The sequence below is a fragment of the Podarcis melisellensis genome, assembly GCF_964234715.1.
Source record: "Podarcis melisellensis genome assembly, chromosome: W".
NCBI classification, from domain to species: Eukaryota; Metazoa; Chordata; class Lepidosauria; order Squamata; family Lacertidae; genus Podarcis; species Podarcis melisellensis.
In genome coordinates, this window is record NC_138535.1 from 38,532,819 (window position 1) to 38,554,087 (window position 21,269).

At 40.5% G+C, this 21,269-nt stretch overlaps 1 protein-coding gene across 7 annotated transcripts in view; it reads right to left on the reverse strand.

Annotated features, from left to right (window-relative positions):
• The window catches only part of LOC309361292 (far upstream element-binding protein 3-like), a 390,387-nt gene that overhangs the window by 317,177 nt on the left and 51,941 nt on the right, over nt 1–21,269 (reverse strand). For all 7 annotated transcript variants that reach the window (XM_081896183.1, XM_081896187.1, XM_081896186.1 and 4 more), the window contains exon 2: nt 13,597–13,702. In XM_081896183.1, the coding sequence (XP_081752309.1) occupies nt 13,597–13,702 (106 nt within the window). The remainder of the gene's footprint in view (nt 1–13,596; nt 13,703–21,269) is intronic.

The following is a 21,269-nucleotide window of genomic DNA, read 5'->3' on the forward strand; positions in this document are numbered from 1 at the left end:
TTTGAAAGCCCCCTCCCTTCCTGAGTCTGAGCTTCCTTCCCGAGCCTCTGGGTGGTTGCAGGGATCTTCAGCATCCCTGAGCCCCTGTTCTGCATCTTCTTTCCATTGCTCCTCCGAATCCTCCCTGACACATGATAATATTTTTGATTGGCACATTTATTTATGGTATGAAAAGGTGAAAGTACATAAAGGATTTACAAATCATATAATTAGGAAAAAATTGCATATAGTATGGGATAAATACAAAAATCTATTAGAGGTTAAAACACCACTTTGGCTCTCGCCGTTGGAAGCTATAGTGGTAAAGAAAAATAGTATGATAGAAGGGTGGACAACTTATAGAAATTTATTAAAACAAGAGGGAGGAGAGTATAAATTAAAAGAATTTAAGGAATTATCAGGAAAATTAACAACATGGATACAATATCATCATTTGAATGAAGTATTCAAGAAAGATAGGATACGAGGGTTTGGGGAACAAATACCACAACTGGAGAGAGACCTGTTGAAATGTAATGTAAAAGTGCCGTCTAAAATGTATAAAATTTTATTGGAATGGGAGACAAAGGATGAGCAAGTAAAATCCTTAATGATACATTGGGCAATAGATATTGTTCATAATATAGATATGGAAGCATGGGAACGATTGTGGAATATGGATGTAAAATTTACAGCATGTTATGGTCTAAGACATCTGAAGGCAGCTTAGAAGATATCTGAAGGCAGCTCTGTTTAGGGAAGTTTTTAATGTTTTATGTTTTATGTTTTATCGTGTTTTTAATATTCTGTTGGGAGCTGCCCAGAGTGGCTGGGGAAACCCAGCCAGAAGGGCAGAGTATAAATTTGTTGTTGCTGCTGAAAGTTATATGAAAATGTTATATCAATGGTATCTAACACCAAGTAAATTGGCAAAAATGTATAAATCTAAATCAAATAAGTGTTGGAAATGTAAAGAGAATGAAGGTTCTTTTTATCATATGTGGTGGTTAAAGCTTACTGGGAAACGATAGATAATGAATTGAAAAGGATGTTTAAAACAACGTTTGTAAAATAAACCAGAAGCTTTCCTTTTGGGAATTATAGGGACAGAACTACCCAAACTGTACAAAAACTTATTTATGTAGGCTACGACAGCGGCAAGAATGTTACTTGTCCCCAAATGGAAAGAAGTATAAGCCCCAGCAAAGAAAGAATGGATACAAAAACTTATGGAATATGCAGAAATGGCAAAACTTACCAGAAAAATAACAAACTTTCTATAAAAGAATGGAAATGGTTTATTGAAAAACGTAAAGGTAAAGGGACCCCTGACCATTAGGTCCAGTTGTGGCCGACTCTAGGGTTGGGCTCTCACTTGTGGGGTGCCTCAGGGTTCTGTCCTCTCCCCCATGCTTTTCAACATCTACATGCAGCCACTGGGAGAGATCATCAGGAGGTTTGGGCTGGGTGTTCATCAGTATGCAGATGATACCCAGCTCTACCTCTCTTTTAAATCAGAACCAGTGAGGGCAGTGAAGGTCCTGTGTGAGTGTCTGGAGGCGGTTGGAGGATGGATGGCGGCTAACAGATTGAGGTTGAATCCTGACAAGACAGAAGTACTGTTTCTGGGGGACAGGAGGCGGGCAGGTGTGGAGGATTCCCTGGTCCTGAATGGGGTAACTGTGCCCCTGAAGGACCAGGTGCACAGCCTGGGAGTCATTTTGGACTCACAGCTGTCCATGGAGGCACAGGTCAAATCTGTGTCCAGGGCAGCTGTTTACCAGCTCCATCTGGTACGTAGGCTGAGACCCTATCTGCCTGCGGACTGTCTCGCCAGAGTGGTGCATGCTCTGGTTATCTCCCGCTTGGACTACTGCAATGCACTCTACGTGGGGCTACCTTTGAAGGTGACTCGGAAACTACAACTAATCCAGAATGCGGCAGCTAGACTGGTGACTGGGAGCGGCCGCCGAGACCATATAACACCGGTCTTGAAAGACCTACATTGGCTCCCAGTATGTTTCCGAGCACAATTCAAAGTGTTGGTGCTGACCTTTAAAGCCCTAAACGGCCTCGGTCCAGTATACCTGAAGGAGCGTCTCCACCCCCATCATTCTGCCCGGACGCTGAGGTCCAGCGCTGAGGGCCTTCTGGCGGTTCCCTCATTGCGAGAAGCAAAGCTACAGGGAACCAGGCAGAGGGCCTTCTCGGTAGTGGCGCCCACCCTGTGGAACGCCCTTCCAGCAGATGTCAAAGCAATAAACAACGACCTGACATTCAGAAGACATCTTAAGGCAGCCCTGTTCAGGGAAGTTTTTAACGTGTGATTTTACTGTATTTTTGGTTTTTATGGAAGCCGCCCAGAGTGGCTGGGGAGGCCCAGCCAGATGGGCGGGGTATAAATAATAAATTATTATTATTATTATTATTATTATTATTATTATTATTATTATTATTATTATTATTATTTATTGGGAGTCGGCATATATTTGCAGATAAATTGTAAACAGATAAGAACATTGGCAGGATTATTGTAATAACCTGCAGTTTCATAAGACTACCTATATATTTAAAGTAGATGAATAAATGAACAAATTAAGTTAATTTGGATATGAAGATATTAAAAATAAATTTAAGGAACTGCAGAAAGAGGGGGAAGGAAGTCAAGTTTTGAAATGTTAAAATGACTGTAAAATTATTGAAATGTATAAACCTGAAAATCATAAATAAAATAAAAACACAATATTACAGGATATTAGAAACTATTAAAATTACAATATGTGGGTCCTAAAAATAAAATATATTTCTCAAGTATATGCATCTTATTCCTGCACTGCAGTGAGTTGGTGTAGATGACCCTCAGGGTCCCTTCCAATTCTATATTTCTATTATTCTATGTGTCAAAAGTCAGGGTAAAGAGGTGCACCTTCAAGCATTTCCGAAAGGCTGTGAAGGTGCCAGACACGCCTCTGGGGGGAGGGAGTTCCACAGCTTAAGGCCTGCCAAAGAGAAGGCCCTCTTTGTGGCTGCCACCCTCGCAAGTTTCTGAGGGTGAAGAAACTACAAAGAGGACTCCCTGTGACAATCTTAGCATCTGAGAAAGTCTATAGGGAAGGAGGATGTGTTTCAGATATTTGGGGGCCAAATTGTTTACTGCTTTAAACACTAACACGAACACACTGAATTGGACACAGAAAGAAACTAGCAACTAATACACCTGTTTTAAAGAGGGGTTATAGAAGTTCTAAATGAAAGTCCAGTCAATAATCTGGCCACAGAATTTTTGGACCAACTGAAGCTTCCAAGTCATCTTCAAGGGCAGCCCCATGTAGAGCTCGTTGCCATTATTATTATTATTATTATTATTATTATTATTATTATTATTATTATTATTATTATTTTCTACCCCAGCCACTCTGGGTGGCTTCCAGACATATAAAAACATCATAAAACGTAAAATATAAAAAAACTTCCCAATACAGGGAATGTCTTCTAAAATTTGTGTAGTTCTTGATCTCCTTGACATCTGAAGGTAGGGTGTTCCACAGGGAGGGCGCACTACCGAGTAGGCCCTCTGCCTGGTTCCCTTTAACTTCACTTCTCGTAGTAAATGAACCAGCAGAAGACCTTTGGAGGACCTCAGTCTCCTGGCTGAGTGATGGGGGTGGAGACGCTCTTCTACTCTAGAGATAGGAAAGGTGCAGAGGAAGCCTGCCTATTTTTAAAAAATGATTTAGGTGCAGAGTGTCAGGATTTACGGTCTCCCTTGCACACCAATAGACAACAGGCTGACAATTTTATGGTTTTTCAAATTTATTAGTATTTACACAGAAGCCCGGTCGGAGCACACAGTTCAATCATCATCACTTGAGATTCCAGTTGAGCCAACTAAAGAGCGGGCTCTGCGTAAGCAGGAAATACACCAATGACTCCTCTTCTTGTGGGCTTGATGCCAAGCCTGCAGTCTGCCCCATCTACGAGAGCGATGGGATTCCAGCACAGACTGTCCAGCTTCTCCCTCTTCCCCTGAGAGCATATCAAAAAGCTGTGTCTGTTCTCCCTGCCTTACGTCTCCCTGTGAATTAACGACAGGCATTGAGCGATAGGCCAAGCTTTTCGTAATCTTCTGCGAAGATATTTAGGATGGTTTGGAGGGCATCCTCTGAGCGTGCACACACTACATTGTCATCAGCATACTGAAGCTCTATGACAGAAGTTACGGTAACTTTACTCTTTGCTTTCAACCTACTCAGATTGAAGAGCTTTCCATCTGCTCAATATATGATTTCTACTCTGGTGGGGAGTTTCCCTTTAACAAAGTGTAGGATCATGGAAATGAAACTAATGAATAGAGTTGGGATAATAACACAACCCTGTTTAACACCTGATCAGTCCACAGTCCACAGAGTGTTGCAATTTACAGTGTCAAAAGCCTTAGTCAGATCAATAAATGCCATATACAGGGGTTGGTTTTGCTCTCTGCATTTTTCTTGAAGATGTCGAGCAGTGAAAATCATGTCCAATGTCCCCCTAGAAGGCCAAAAACCATTTTGGGATTCAGGAACGGTCACCTCGGATATTGTTAAAAGACGGTTTGCTAAGATCCTTCAAAAAAATTGCCAGCTGCAAATAGAGAGATGCCTCGATAGTTTCCGCAATCAGTTCTGTCACCTTTTTAAAAGAGATTGATAATTTTGGCATCCCTAAAGTCTGTAGGGATCTCTTCTCTCTCCCAGATTTTTCCGATGAGCTTCTTAAGTTGTTGTGTAAGTTCAATTCCATCCACTTTGAAGACTTCAGCAGGTATACCATCAGGTCTGCTGGCTTTGTTGTTTTTCATTTGGTTAATAGCTGTACAGTGGTATCTCGGGTTACATATGCTTCAGGTTACAGACTCCGCTAACCCAGAAATAATACCTCGGGTTAAGAACTTGCTTCAGGATGAGAACAGAAATTGCACGGCGGTGGCGCGGCAGCAGCAGGAGGCCCCATTAGCTAAAGTGGTGCTTCAGGTTAAGAACGGACCTCCGGAACGAATTAAGTACGTAACCAGAGGTACCACTGTACACAACTCTCCCAAATTTGGAGATACTGAAAGCTCATCTTTAACTTGGTTTTGCAGAATTTGTGAGAGGACCTCAGCAGCTACTGGGGAGTTGCAGTTGAGGAGATGTTGGTAATGTTCTTCCCAGCTCAGTGCAATAGTTTTTTCTTTCTTTTCAGAAGTGTGGTGCCGTCTGTTGAGCATAGGGGGCATATGCCATGATTTATTGGCCCATAGGTGGTCTTTGTGGCTTTAAAGAAACTCTGTGCATCATGAGTGTTGGCTAAGTGCTGGATCTCTTGAGCTTTTTTTATCCACCAGGTGTTTTTTAGTTCTCTGGTCTTCTTTGAACCTTAGCCTTAGAGCTGGCATAGGTTTTTTCTTCTTTTTTTAATAATAATTTTATTGAGTTTTCCATATTAAATCACATTTTATTACATAACTCTATAACCTAAAACATTGCTCAAACAGAGCATCGACCTCCTTCCCTCCCTCTAACTTCCAAATGTCTTTTAGTAAATTCTTAGCATTTCTATACCCACTTTTTTACCTTCGATCTTCTCTCAATGTTTCACCTCGTTATATGTAAATCAGCTCCTTATTTTCGCATTACAAAACATTTCAACTCAAACCTACAAACGTTTTCAAATGTTTACATTTTTCTTTCATATAAAATATAAATTTGCTCCAGTCCTTTTGAAACAGTTCACCGCACCGATTCTGGATCTTCCCCATCAGCTTTGCCAGCTCTACGTATTCCACCATTTTTATCTGCCATTTTTCCAATGTAGGAAGATCCTGCTACTTCCATTTCTGGGCCAGAAGTATCCTTGCAGCCGTTGTGGCGTACATAAACAAATTTACATTTTTTAAAAAAAAATCCTCTCCAATTAAACCTAACAGAAATGCCTCTGGCTTGTTGTTGAAATTATATTTAAAAACCTTTTTTCAACTCATTAGATATTGTATCCCAACAGTCTTGGAAGCACATTCATTTTAATAGCTGAGATTCTACCCATCAATGATAATTTCATTCTGGTCCAAATCTCTAGATCTCTCTTCAGTTCGTTCCACACCTTTTCATAATTGTCCTTAAAGAGGTTTATGTTCTTCAACGTGAGCCATACACCCAAATATTTTACTTTTCTTGCTATCATCATTCCTGTTTTTTGTTGTAGTTCGCCTACTTCTTTACTATCCATATTTTTAGTTAGCAATTTTGTCATGGTTTTATTGAGTTTAAAACCTGCTAGTTGCTCATATTCTTCTATCTTGTCCAGTGCTTCCACTGCACTGGACATTGGTTGTTCTAATGTCAATACCACATCATCAGCAAAAGCCTTAAACTTGTACTCTTTTGAGCCAATCCCAATATCTTTTATTTCTTTTGCTGCTTCTATTTTCTTCAACAGGACCTCCAATATTATTATAAATAATAATGGTGATAGCGGACACCCCTGTCTGGTCCCTTTTGTTATCTCTATTTTTTCCATAAAATTATTATTTTCAATTTAGCATGTTCTGAATATATGGCCCTAATGCTATTTAAAAACTTCATTCCCATATCCATAATTTCTAAATTTCTTTTCATAAACTACCAAGACACATTGTCAAATGCCTTTTCGGCATCCAAAAACATTAAGACCGCTTGTTTATCCCTCCTGGAATCAAGGTATTCAATTATGTCGACTATATTTCTAACATTGTCTTTCAACTGTCTACCAGGTAGAAATCCAGTTTGGTTCTTTCCAATCTCCCAATACTTCTTTAAGCCTATTGGCTAAAATACTAGCAAATAATTTGTAGCCATTACTCAGGAGCGAGATTGGTCTATAATTTTTAACTTGCGTTAAGTCTGTGCCTTATTTAGGAATTAATGTGATATGGGCCTCTCTCAAAGTCTCCAGAATTTTATTTCCCAGTAAGATGTTGTTCATTACTTCCATTAAAGGGACTGACAGTTGCTCCAAACATTTCTTATAATATTTGGCTGTCAAGCCATCTGGTCCTGGTGCCTTTCCAATTATTGTTTGTTTTATTACTGCTTTTACTTCCTCCACTGTTATATTGGTATTGAGCTGGCTCTTTTTATCGTTGGGGATTTTCTGCAACCTGTTCATTTCCAGGAATTCTTCTATTTTTTCCTCACCTTCTTTTTCTTTTTTATATAATTTTTTATAGAATCTTTGAAAGTTCTTCCTTATTTCACCCGGATTGTCTACTGTTTTTTCCTTCCACCATAAGTTTTGTTATCGTATTCTGCTTTGGTCTCTTCCTTAACTGCCAGGCTAACAATTTGCCTGGTTTATTTGCAAACTCAAAGCTTCTTTGATTTAAGAATTAAATTTTCCATTCAATCTCTTGGTTTATCAGTATTGAAAATTGTGTCTGTAGCATTTTTATATTATATTTAGGCTTGACTATCTTTAGGGTTGAGTGCTAATTTCTTTTCATTACATGTTATTTGCTTTAATATCTCTTCCTTTTTTCTCTCTCTTAGTCTTTTTTGAATTGAGTTCTGCTGTATCCAAAATCCTCTTATTACTGCCTTAGAGGCATCCCATACTATATTTATGTCCACGCCTTTATTTAAATTAAGCTCCAAATAGTCCTTCAATGCCTTTTGCGCCTTTTCCAATATTACTTGATTGTCCAATAATCCATCATTCATTCTCCACCTAAATAAAATCTCTTCTTTTCCTTTCAGTTCCATTGTTAACGCATTGTGATCTGAAATAGTTTTAGGAAGAATTTCTGTTTTTGTTACTCTCGTTGCCAACTCTAGAAATCCAGATATAATCAATCCACCCAGCACTCTGGTTTGGTTCTGAGAAGTAACTAAATTGTTTCTCTAGTGGATGTTTTAATCTCCAGATGTGTATCAAATCATTATTTTTCACCAGTGTAAAAAACATTTTGGGCAGTTTCCCTTGATTTGTTACTTTTTTCCCTTTCCGTTCTATCCATCTCTAAGGAAACTACCCCATTGAAGTCTCCCATTAATATTATTCTTTGGTCCATAAATTCAAACAATTTCTCCTCTAATTCTTTATAGAAATCCATTTTTTTATCATTTGGTGTGTAAATTCCAACTATAATAAAATTTTCGCCTTGTGCTACCATTTCAACTCCTATTATCCTTCCTTTTTCATCTTTGAAAATCTGACGCAATTCATATTTTTCCTTTATATACAAAGCCACACCTATTTACTTACTATCATCTGCAGAGATATACTCTTACCCCAATCTTTTATTTTTAAGAATTCTTTTGTGCTTTTTCACAACATGTGTGTCTTGTACAGTGGTACCTCGGGTTAAGAACTTAATTTGTTCTGGAGGTCTGTTCTTAACCTGAAACTGTTCTTAACTTGAAGCACCACTTTAGCTAATGGGGCCTCCCGCTGCTGCCGCACCGCCGCCACGCGATTTCTGTTCTCATCCTGAAGCAAAGTTCTTAACCTGAGGTACTATTTCTGGGTTAGCGGAGTCTGTAACCTGAAGCGTCTGTAACCTGAAGCGTATGTAACCCGAGGTACCACTGTATACAAATTATCTCCGAATTCTGTTTTAATAATATATGTTCAATTTTATTCTGCTTAACTTTATTATTTAAACCATTCACATTCCATGATATTGTTTTCAAACCCATAATTGTCAGCAATTAAATACAGTCTTTATTCCTTAAATCTCTTTCTCTTCTTCTTCTTCCAGTGGTGTGTCATCTTCCTTCTTCCCCAGCTCTTTACCATATCTTCTCATAAATTTCACTATCTCCTGAGTAGATTTAATCTTAAATTTCTTGTCCTTATAAAAAAAAAAAGAAATCCCTTCCGGGAATTCCCACTTGTACCGAATTTCATTCTTTCTCAGGATCTGGGTAATATCTTTATATTCTTCTCTACGTTTCAGAAATCTTTTGGGTGTTTCCTTGTAAATTATAATAAATTTTTCATTAATACACAGCTTCCTTTCCCGGTTTGTTCTTAGAATCAAATCTTTCATTTCTCTTGAATTTAAAAAGACAAGGCAGTCACCTGGAAGTTTTTTTTTAAAACTCTTTCTGTCTTATATTTAATCCTGGAAGCCTTATCAATTGTCTTTCCAACTTCTTCATCCAATCCAAGCCAATTTGCTATTTCCATAATTAATCTTCCTTTATATTCTCTCCTTCCTGTTCTATTACACCTCTGAAGCGGAGATTCAACTCCTTCTGCTTGATCTCCATAAATGCCAGAGCATCCACAGTTTCTTCATGCATTTTTGTTAATTCCGCAACTTCTGATTTTATTTTCTCTTCCTCTCTTTTGTTTTCTCTGACCTCTTTTTGTGTCTTCTTCACTGTCTCCTCCAGGGCTATTAACCTCTTCTAATTGGCCTTTTAACTCTGCCACTGATTGGTCAATTATTTCCTCCATTTTATCAAATTTACAATCTAAAAAATTTTCAGTATCTTTTATATCCTTCCTAATTTCTGCTAAAATCTCTGCAATGTCCATTTTAGGTTCCTCCTGTTTTGAATTTCTCCCATCCGTTGGTGTAGCTGTTGGTCCTTTCTTCCCCACCATCTTCCCTTTCTAATCTAATTTTCTCCCTTTTTCAAATTCCCTGCAATTCTTTATTTGACCTCCAGGTGGCACTTATTCAAATCAAATTTCAAATTGCAATATTATAGTTGGCCACTTGGTGTCCCCCAGAGTAACTTCAAAAATTTCATTGCAATTAACTCCTTTAACCACTTGGTGTCATGTATCTAAGATGAACTGAAACCCGGAAAACAAAATAAGAGGAAGAACAAAAGCAAATGGCACAGGTTCCTTCTCGGGAAACAAAGGCTTTCTTCGGCTGCCAATACAGTGGTGCCTCGCAAGACGAAATTAATCCGTTCCGCGAGTCTCTTCGTCTTGCGGTTTTTTTCCTCTTGCGAAGCACGGCTAATAGCGGCTTAGCGGCTATTAGCGGCTTAGCGGCTATTAACGGCTTAGTGGCTTAGCGGCTATTAACGACTTAGTGGCTTTAAGAAAAAGGAAACAAACTCACAAGAACTCGCAAGACGTTTCGTCTTGCGAAGCAAGCCCATAGGGAAATTCGTCTTGCGGAACGACTCAAAAAACGGAAAACTCTTTCATCTTGCGCGTTTTTCGTCTTGCGAGGCATTCATCTTGCGAGGTACCACTGTACAGCCTAATCCAATTCTGGAAACCCCAGCCACCGAATCTTCATACGTCTCAACTTCAAAAATATTAAACAACTCTCCTCTTCGGCCTCTTCAATGACCTAATCCTCAGTAACGATTATAACCCCCCCCCATAGATAGATAGATAGATAGATAGATAGATAGATAGATAGATAGATACAGGAAGATGACACAGTGAAATCTCAGTTTAGAGTCAAAATAAAACACAAGGAAAATTAAAGGTTCAAAGCTGCAAAACTCCACGGGCAAGTCGCTGGTTCAAACTCCTTATAGAACTATAGAGACTACTTGCTGACTCGTTAATCTCTTTTTCCCTTTCCAGTTACAAAGTTGCTTTCAGCAGAGCCAGCAGGGTCCTCCTCCCCAGCGTTCCTGAGCTGCTTCTCAATTCGTAACTTTAAAAGTTGCAACACTGAAGCAAACATCAAGTCTTTAAGTATCTTTAAGTGACTATTTTCTCCCTTCCCTGAAGGGCTAGGGAAAATTAGCAGTTTGTATCCACTTATATCTGTTTGTAGCTGATTTTTTTGTGTCGGGAAATCAGCTGCCTTTTGCCATTGGAACCAGAGGTTTCGCTCAGCAGAAGTAGCAAGTAGACCCCCTTTGCACCCACGCCTCCATCCCCTCGGGCTTCCGAACCTTTTTACGGGGTCATTTGTATGGGGAGATATGCCAGGGGTGCCGCTGGGTCCCCAGTACCCCAAACTCCCTTTTAGGTTTTTTTCCAGAGCTCACAGCGCCTTTGTGAAGCTCCAATCTCTTGCTGAGCTCTGATTTTCCCCTAGAGGCTAAATCTGTGCCCAAAATGGCCCCTGCAGCCAACCGGAAGTCGGCATAGGTTTTTTTTCTTAGTGGCACAGTTTCTATCTCTTTGCCAAATCTGAAAGGCCTTCCTTTTCTTGTCAATAATGCCTTCAAAGCTCACTGTAGTCTCATCAAACCAGTCCTGGTGTTTCTTGGTTTGGTATCCAATAGTTTGTTCACAGGCTGCTATAATGGATGTTTTTAGCTTGATCCAGTGTTCCTTGATGTTATCAGGGCATTCCAAAAGCAGGTGGTCCTTAAGAGTCGTTTGGAAGCAATCCCGCTTAATGGGATCTTGAAGGGCTTGAGTGTTCATTTTGCGCCTTGGTTTCCTTCCTTGAAGCCTGCGTTGAGGTATAATCTTGATAGCCATCATGGAGTGTATTAGTCGGTGATCTGTCCAGCAGTCGTCGGCACTTGTCATAGTTCTGGTAAGGAGCACATCACGGCGATCTTAAGAGGTGCCAATGGTTCGACCAAGGGTACCTCCATGAAGTTTTAAATTTATTTTCCTGTCAAAAGAGTGTGTTGGTAATAACAAGGTTGTGCGGCTGCGGGGAAGCCTTGTGAATGTTCTGCCACCGCAGGAAGGTATGACAAGGCCCTTTGCTGCTGTAGGGAAGCATGGTTCACCCTCTGCCACCGTGGGGGAATACAGCAGGCTCCTCTGCCACCGCAGGGAGGTGGCAAGGCCCTCTGCTGCTGCGGGGAGCCAAAGTGCACTCTCCACCACCACGGGGAGGTATGGTGGGACTTCTGCCGCCGTGGAGAGGCCCAGGAAGGCCCCCCACCGCTGTAGATATATATCGTGATATTTAGCTGGTGGTATATTGTGATTTTGAAAATCAGATATTGCCCAGCCCTATTTGCCAACTTGTTTCTGGATGCAGCCCCTCAAGTGGCTGCAGTGGATACCACTCCAGGCAGCCCCCTCGTCTCCAGGAGGGGCTTTCTGGGAAACACAGGATGCAAAAGAATCTCAGCGCACCCAGCTCTTCACAACCCAGCCAATGGGATTCTCTACTTGGGGAAAAAAAGTGTAAAACTGTAGACAATCTTTAAAAAAACACATTTAGTTCTAGGTGGGCTTCCTAATACTAGTTGCTGTTGCACACAGATTCTGCTTGTGGGCTTCCCAGAGGCATCTAGTTTGCCACTGTGAGAACAGGAGGCTGCACTAGATGGGCCAGGGCTCCTATGTTCTCTCCCCTTGGCTTAACATGAGCCAGTTCAATGGGTTCAGCAGCCATGGTCCCACAAAGCAGTCACTGCCACACTGAGTTAGGGGCACTTCAGCCAATGGAAACCAATAGGCCAATAAGACACACCTAACTCTACAGCCATTAAGTTTGGCCCAACAGGCCCCTGCAGACTCTCCCCTCCCCTCGTTTCCCAGACAAAGATAGGCTTCAACTGACCCTCACTTTCCTCTAATAAAGGGACCATTTAATCTGGCCTTATCAGTGTCACAAAAACCTACTTGTTTTCTGACAGACATTCAGAATTATTCTTATTATTTTATTTATACCCCGCCCATCTGGCTGGGTTTTCCCAGCCACTCTGAGCAGATAACAGCATATATAAAGCATAGTAAAATATCAAACATTAAAAACTTCCCAATACAGGGCTACCTTCAGGTGTCTTCTAAAAGCTATGTAGTTCTTTACCTCCTTGACATCTGAAGGGATGGTGTTCCAAAGGGAGGGTGCCACTACCGAGAAGGCCTTTTGCCTGGTTCCCTGTAACTTTGCTTCTCACAGTGATGGAACCAGCAGAAGACTCTCAGAGGAGGACCTCAGTGTCCGGGCTGAATGATGGGGGTGGAGACGCTCCTTCAGGTATACTGGGCTGAGGCCATTTAGGGCTTTAAAGGTCAGCACCAACACTTTGAATTGTGCTTGGAAACATACTGGGAACCAATGTAGGCCTTTCAGGACCAGTGTTATATGGTCTCGGCAGGCACTCCCAGTCACCAGTCTAGCTGCCGCATTCTAGATTAACTGCAGTTTCCAGGTCACCTTCAAAGGTAGCCCCACATAGAGAGCATTGCAATAGTCCAAGCGAGAGATAACCAGAGCATGCACCACTCTGGCGAGACAGTCTGCGGGCAGATAGGGTCTCACGCAGCATACCAGAAGGAGCTGGTAGACAGCTGCCCTGGACACAGAATTGACCTACGCCTCCATGGACAGCTGTGAGCCCAAAATGACTCCCAGGCTGCACACCTGGTCCTTCAGGGGCACAGTTACCCCATTCAGGACCAGGGAGTCCTCCACACCTGCCCGCCCCGTCCCCCAAAAACAGTGGGGCACAAAGTTTTTATCAGTGCTATTCAACCACCATGGTTTTGATTTTTGAATCATAGAATTGTAGAGTTAAACTGAGGAAAAGAACAAGGGAGTGCCCCGACACAGTCACTAGGTAAGAGAATATTTTCATAACCACATTTGGCATTCCAATACTACACTATTTCTTTGCAGTCAGTGGTCTGGTAAGATGGCAGACATCATGCTGCCCACCTGACAAATAAGGAACAAAAGGGGTGGGGAAACAGAAGAAAACTGAGGGGACTTACTTCTCTCATCCAGTGGCCGTTTTACTCCATAACCGTACACTGAAGGGTCCACAAGTGGTGTGGAATTATTCAAGTGAGGAATCTCTGCAATTTTAGCAGCCATTTGCTGTAGAGACAATAAAATAAAATTTAAAATAAAATAATTTTGGAACAGTATTAGCAAAACTAGTACTGCTTATGTAACTGGATAGCAAGAAACAGCTTTTCTAGCACTAATTTCCCCCCCAAAAAAGTTGTCAATATTTTATCAAACTAGAGCATGACCAAGAGACACACTATGCAGCACAACCAAGAGACAGAATCCAGGAGGCACAGTACAGATTTAGCACCCACCTCTGTGGGCTTGCTTCCCACCACATCATTATGCAGATGCCACTAATTTCTGTGAGGAAAACCCATGGGAGTGGACAGTCCAGCTCTTGCCAACTAGGCCAACACAACAAGTTGACTTCCGGTGTGACCACCATGGCGTTTAGCAGCTTTCCCATGGCACCGAGCCCCAGTTGTGCAATTAATCAGGTAGTTTGGGGGTAATTATCCCTGCCAACACCCCCAGGGCTGGGGGGGAACGGGACTTGCTGTCACCCAGAGGTTGTCCAATAACTGCCGCTCGCTGCAATGGAATGAGGGGGCAGGGACGCTGGGTGCTTAGCATTGCACGAATTGGAAACTCTCCAATGCCATCGCCATGAGCGGGAGTATTCCTGTTTTTCATCAAATATTTTAATTCCGACTTGAAAACAGGCATGTTCTGGAAAGGAGACAAAAAACGACCTGTTAAACAAATCAGTCACTGAGTGCCAAGGTTTTGATCTGGAAAGGACTTTCGTCGTCTTGCTATGGTATATGTGAGGTGAGAGTCCGTTTCTCTTTTATACTTGCTATTTCATGATCTGGCAAACCTCACTAAGAAAGATTTAATTAATTAAACAGAATGCAAGAGGAATTTTACAAAAATTTTGAGAATTTGGTGCTTTATGGCACAGTCCTTTGTGGAGGGCTCTATTTAGAACTGACAAGGTATCAGCTTGTTAGAAGATATGAAGGGACTTTGTCCAAAGACATGATTAGATATGTTTTTGGCTTGGGATGGTAAAATGGCATAAATGATGGCACATTAGAAAAAAGGGGCCCCTCTATGGGGGCTGAAGACAACCAATGGATTACAACCAGGGAATATTTCACACAGGAAACTATATCTGCTTGCATGGACTCTCGTCGTATATGGATTAATATAAAAGTGAAGGTGAATCTTTGATCTCTGTAAGCTTTCCCCAAGGCCCAAGCTTGGATTGTAGAGGAACCAAACAATTACTAACTGTGAAATATACCTTATGGTACTGCCTCCTACGGAAGACCCCTATTCAGATTGGGAAAACTTCAGTTTGTTACAAGACTTGAAGGATTGCTGTGTTTTATGCTGTGGAATGAAAAAGGGGCCTCTGAGGGGGACTGTGCCAAAAATAATTGACGGACAACAACAGGTAGAACTAAATTCCTCTTTCACATAGATTTGCTAAATACGATTGAAAGTCTCACACCAGTGGCTGTTAAGATAAAGGATTATGATCAGAGCTATGATATTGGGAATAAACAAGAGAGAAAAAGCAGGAAGAAGAAATAAAACATTTTCTCCTGACCAGCCAGAACATGGGAAGTCTTTTTAAAATATAAAATTTGGAATGTATAATTGGCTTTATTTGGATTATGATGTGGCAAGATTTGATATTCTGAGTGTTATTAATGAAAAATTAATAAAAAATATTTACAAAAGGACAACACAACAAGTTGCACCCTTTCGGGGTCCTTGCACCATACACACCCTCCCACTGCTCACACCCATTTTGTGGGCCAATTTATTTAGAGGGGGCCCATTACTGGATTCTGTTAACAGTTGAGCATTAGACTGAGAGAACTTCCCAGGCCCATGTCCCAGAAATGCCTCAGGAGCACACAGGACCACGGTCCAGCACACAGCTCAGTCTTGGACAGCTGAAGGTCTCCTCCACATGGCAGGTGTACGAGCCACAGCAGCTGTGGGGGCTGCAGGGTTCCACCCAGAGGATGTGTCGCAGCAGGGAAGGTCCAAAGGAGGAGCTATGGGAGTAGTATGGCCCTGAGCCCTGTATCAGATATGTTTCTATCAAGGCTGATTCCGGATTGGTGCACAGAAGGGCAAGTGACCACATTCCTGTTTGTTTAATAACCCTGTCACAGTTTTTTGTCCATGTAGGGAAACACCCCACCACACACACCATATGAACTTTATGTAAAATCCTAGCTTTCCGCCATTCTGGAAGTCTCTGCTGACCAAAACAGGCATGACACTAGGGCTGGGTGATATCTGCTTTCCAATATCATAATACACCACCAGCTAAACATTGCAATATGGTGGTATATTACGATGTCGGAAAGGAGGCGGGGAGGAAGAAGGCAGTTGCCAGCCACGGAGACAATTAGTGTTCCATGAGCAGCTTCTGCCTCTTCCACAGCCACCGCCTCCTCCAGTGCCTGCCCATATCAAGGCAATGGAGGCAGGCCCACAAACACTCCATTTGCGCAAACGTCTCAGCAGCCACCACCCAGGAAAAGGAGGTAGCCCACCCCGAAGGGGAGAGATTGATCATCTGAGAAGCTGGGATTTAACGAAGCCCGTTTCTCAGCTGATCAAATCCCCAGCCTCCAACTCGCACAAGTCAGAGTAGGGCCTTTGTTAAACTGCTGGGGTGCAGCAGCTACATGCCCCTCAGCAGAGCAGTTTAAAGAAACTGCCTGCCTGTGCGGTTCCTCTGCGGTATGAGGGCCAGAGCATGCTGGCAGCTTCACCCGGTGAAGCAGCCACCGCTCCTCAGTCCCTCTGCCACTTGGTTGATTAACGCCAGGTGAAGCTGCCAGCGCGCTCTGGCCCTCATACCAGTCTTGGGCGATGTATCAATACATCGCCCAGGCCTACATCACACATTACATAACTGCTCCATCCCAATATCAAGCTAATAGATGACAAACCCTGACCATCTCCTAATACCAGAACACATGGGGGTGGGGGATTAAGATCGTTCTCTCTCTCAAAAAAAAGTAACAGGAGCTAAACACATTTTTACAAATGCAGTGTTAAAATCAGTTAGAAACTCAGATATGTAAGCTATTCACCAAATGACCCCTTAAACCTAGGTTACAGGCATAATGGAATGTCTAGTCATCATTTTGTATATTTTCAACATTAATATATTTAATATACTGTATTTACGTGATTCTATTGCACCTTTGAATCTAATGCACACCTCAATTTTCAGAACCTTGAAACCAAAAAAGTATTTGCTGGCAAATATAAATGAGTCATCAAATCTACTGTGCACCCTAATTTTTGCAACGTAATTTGGCCAAAAAAGGTGTGCATACGTTATTTTAAAGCTTGTTTCAGTTCATTGTATATTATTTCCCAGAATTCCTTTATTACTTTACAATTCCACCACATATGGTAAAAGGTGCCTTCCTTTTCTTTACATTTCCAACAAGTATTATGTCGTTTGGATTGTCTACTACTTTTCCTTCTACTTTCAGTTTATTTATTAAATTTGTGCTCTGTTTTTTCTTTAGCTGCCATGCCAAAAATTTCCCCAGCATATTAGCAAATTCAAAAATTTTCTATCTTAACAACTTTATTTCCCATTCAATTTCTTGATTCACCAACATTGAGAATGGTGTTTGTAACATTTTAATATTTTGTTTTTATGGATTCTGGGTTTTTTAAACAGTACTTTTTCATTTTTAATCAATTCATCCAGCAGCTCCTGCCCCCCCTTCTCTAATCTTTTTCTGAAGGGCATTCTGTTGTATATATAAAAAAAACCCTCACATTACTGCCTTACTTGTATCTCATACCACATTCAAATCCGTTCCCTGATTTAGATTTAATTCAAAGAAATCTCTTAAAGTTTTTTGAGCTTTCTGCGAGGTGCTTGTATTATCCCAAATTCCTTCATTTAACTTCCACCTTTGTGGAGTCTTCCCTTTTCCCCTCAATTCCAGAAAGACTGGATTGTGGTCCGAAAGTGTCCTAAGCTGTATGTCTGCTTTCTTCGTCCTCAATGACAAATAACTGGATATCCATGTTGAGTCAATTCATCTAGCAGACTGATTTGGTTCTGAGAAAAAAAGTGAATTCTTTGTCCAGTGGGTGTTTAAATCTCCAAATGTCAATCAAGTTAAAGATTTCCACCATTTAAGCAAAAGTTACAGGTAGTCTCCCTTCCTTAGTTTCAGTTTTCCTTATTGTCCTGTCCATTTCTAGGGAGACTATCCCATTAATATATCCAAGTAATATTATCTTCTTGTCCATGAGTTCAAACATTTTTGCTTCTAATGTTTTATAAAATTCCAACTTTCTCTCATTTGGTACATAAATTCCAACTACTACTAATTTCTCACCTTGTGACATTATCTGGATTGCTATCATTCTCATTGTGGAATAATAATTTCAGATCATACTTGGCTTTTGCATAAATTACTACCCTTTTTTGTTTTATATGATGCAATGAAGTCCATTCCCAATCTTTTGTTTATCAAGACTCTTCTATGTTAAAACATGTTCTATCTCCTTTCTTTTTACTTTGTTGTTTAGTCCATTTACATTCCATGTTATAATTTTCAAATCTATCCTGAAATTCTTTTCAAATGTCATTAATATTCTGCTAAGTCTATTTACGAGTCTTGTTCTTTTACCTTTTCTTGCTTTTCTTCTTTATTCTCTACCACCACCTCGCTCTCTTCTCCTGCTATCATAGGCATTTTCCCTCCTAGTTGCTTTTTGTACTTTCTCCAGAATTTTTCTGCCTCACCTATATCTCTACATCCGTGCTTCTTCCCTTTCTTTGTGAAATACCTTCCGGAAATTCCCATATATAGTGGTACCTCGGGTTACAGACGCTTCCGGTTACAGACTCCGCTAACCCAGAAATAGTACCTCGGGTTAAGAACTTTGCTTCAGGATGAGAACAGAAATTGTGTGGTGGTGGCACGGCATTTTTTAAACATATTAATTACCATACATACCACAAAATTTCACATCTTATACAATCTTTTTGGACTTCCATCAACAGCTCTGATGATCCCCCATTTTTATCATTTCTTCTGCATTTCTTAAATTCATATTGCCTTTAATTATCTTAACTAATGTCTCCCTTTTTATCCAATTATGCAATAATTCAAATTATTCACCTCACAAAACTTCTTGCAAACCTACAAATGTAATCTGGTCATCACAACTACTTTTCAAATAGTCCGTAAATTTACACCAATCTTCTGTGAATCTCTGGTCCCACCAGTTTTGAATTCTTCCTGTTAGTTTGTCTAATTCTGCATAGCCCATCAATTTCATCCTCCAGTCTTCTTTCGTCGGTAATTCTTCTTGCTTCCATTTTTGTGCCAATAATATTCTTGCTGCCATCATTGCATATAAAAACAGCTTACAGTCCTTTCTGCTAAAGTGGTACCTCAGGTTAAGAACAGTTTCAGGTTAAGAATGGACCTCCAGAACGAATTAAGTTCTTAACCCGAGGTACCACTGTATATGGACCAAGAACTTAGATACTTCTTTAAGTAGTCACGTCAGTATTTCCTTCAATATAATATTTTTGTTGTCAATTTGAAGCCTTTTTTAATCCCTCACAGTGGGTATTCCAATCATAAGTAAAAAAAGGAAATAAAAATACGAAATAAATAATGTAACTTTTGGCTTCCTTATGAAGTTTCATGAAGGCGGTGGGGGGGGGGAGAGAATGGAGGAGCGCAAATTGGAAGAAGAAAAGTACCATAAACAAAAGAAAGATTATCCTCCGACTACTTCCAAAGTCTAATCCTAGAATCTTTCCAAGCAGCTCCCTTCACTTTCCAAGATTGATCGTCCCCCCCCCCCTTAATCAGTTCCCAATACAATAAACAAAAAATCAGATGAGATGGAGGGTAACAGGAGCCCAGGCTGCAGTCTTGATAACACAGCACGCAAGTCGTAATTAGCTTGAAGATTTATTGCAATACAGAGACATGAATGGAGTAGTATCTACAAATATGGACAAAGCACAGAGACAGGTAATTACTAAAGATGGAAGACTACCAAAAACTTTTTTTGAAATGACTGACAATATGGATTTGGTTGACATTTGGAGAACAAAAACCCCTCTTGAGAGAGAGGGAACCTTCTTTTCTGAAGCCAAAATGACATGGACTAGAATTGACCAAATATGGGTTACTAGAGGAATGGCTCCAAAGATAAAGAAAGTTGAAATTTGCCCAAAAACTTGCTCCGACCATAACGCCGTAAAGATGGAGATGAAGCTAATGACAGCTGGTTCCTTCAGATGGAGGATGAATGACACCTTATTTCAAGATGAGGAAGTATACAAAAAGGCCCCAAAGACTTTGAGAGATTACTTTGAAATAAATATGAAGACCAATGTTGAAAAAAGAGTAATCTGGGACGCAAGTAAAGCCGTTATGCGAGGATTCTTGATACAACAAAATGCAATAAAGAAGAGAAGCCAAAATGAGAAGAAAAATAAGATTTTGGAAAAGATAAAAGAAGGGGAAAGGAAATTAAGATCAAAACCAAAGTCTCATGAGATTCTGAAAGAAATTAAGTTGTATCAAATACAATATATGGAATTGATGAATCAAGAAATAGAATGGAAAATTAAACAAATGAGACAAAAGACTTTTGAATCTGCAGATAAATGTGGGAAACTTTTGGCTTGGCAAATGAGGAAAAGGCAAAAATTGAATACGGTGACAAACTTAGAAGTGGAAGGAAAGAATATTTACAACCAAACTGAAATCAGAAGATGCTTCCAGAGATATTTCAAACAACTATATTCACAAGGGCCGCAGAAAGAAACGGACATAGCCCGATTTCTTGAAATAAATGGATTACAAAAAATCTCTAATGAAAGTAAATTAGTACTGAACCAGAAAATAACTGAACAGGAAATAGAAGGTGCCATTCAAAACATGCAATTGGGTAAATCTCCGGGACCGGATGGGCTGACTTCCAGATACTACAAAGCCTTGAAGGAGTGGTTATTACAACTTTTGAAGGAAGTCTGCAATGAAATTTTGGGAGGGAAAGGGGCACCAGAATCGTGGAAAGAAGCTTTTATTACACTTATACCGAAGACAGAGACTGAAAAAACTCAACTTAAGAACTACCGCCCTATTTCTTTACTAAATGTGGATTACAAAATCTTTGCTGACATTTTGGCTAAGAGATTGAAAAAAGTTTTGATGGAGGAGATTCACAGAGACCAAGCGGGCTTTCTCCCAAGAAGACATTTGTCAGATAACGTAAGGAATAGAATTGACATTTTGGAAAAGCTGGAAGTGAATATAAACACTAAAGCAGTTTGGATATTTGTGGATGCGGAGAAAGCCTTTGACAATATTTCTTGGAGCTTTATGAGGAAGAATCTCCGGGGGATGGGGGTAGGCCAAGAGTTTGAAAATTGTATAGGTGCAATATACTCTGAACAAAAAGCAAAGTTAATTGTAAACAATGTGGTTACGGAAGAATTCAAGATAGAGAAAGGGGCACGTCAGGGGTGCCCAATCTCTCCATTACTTTTTATATCAGTCCTGGAGGTTTTGTTGAACATGATTAGAAGGGATCAGCTGGTTAAAGGGGT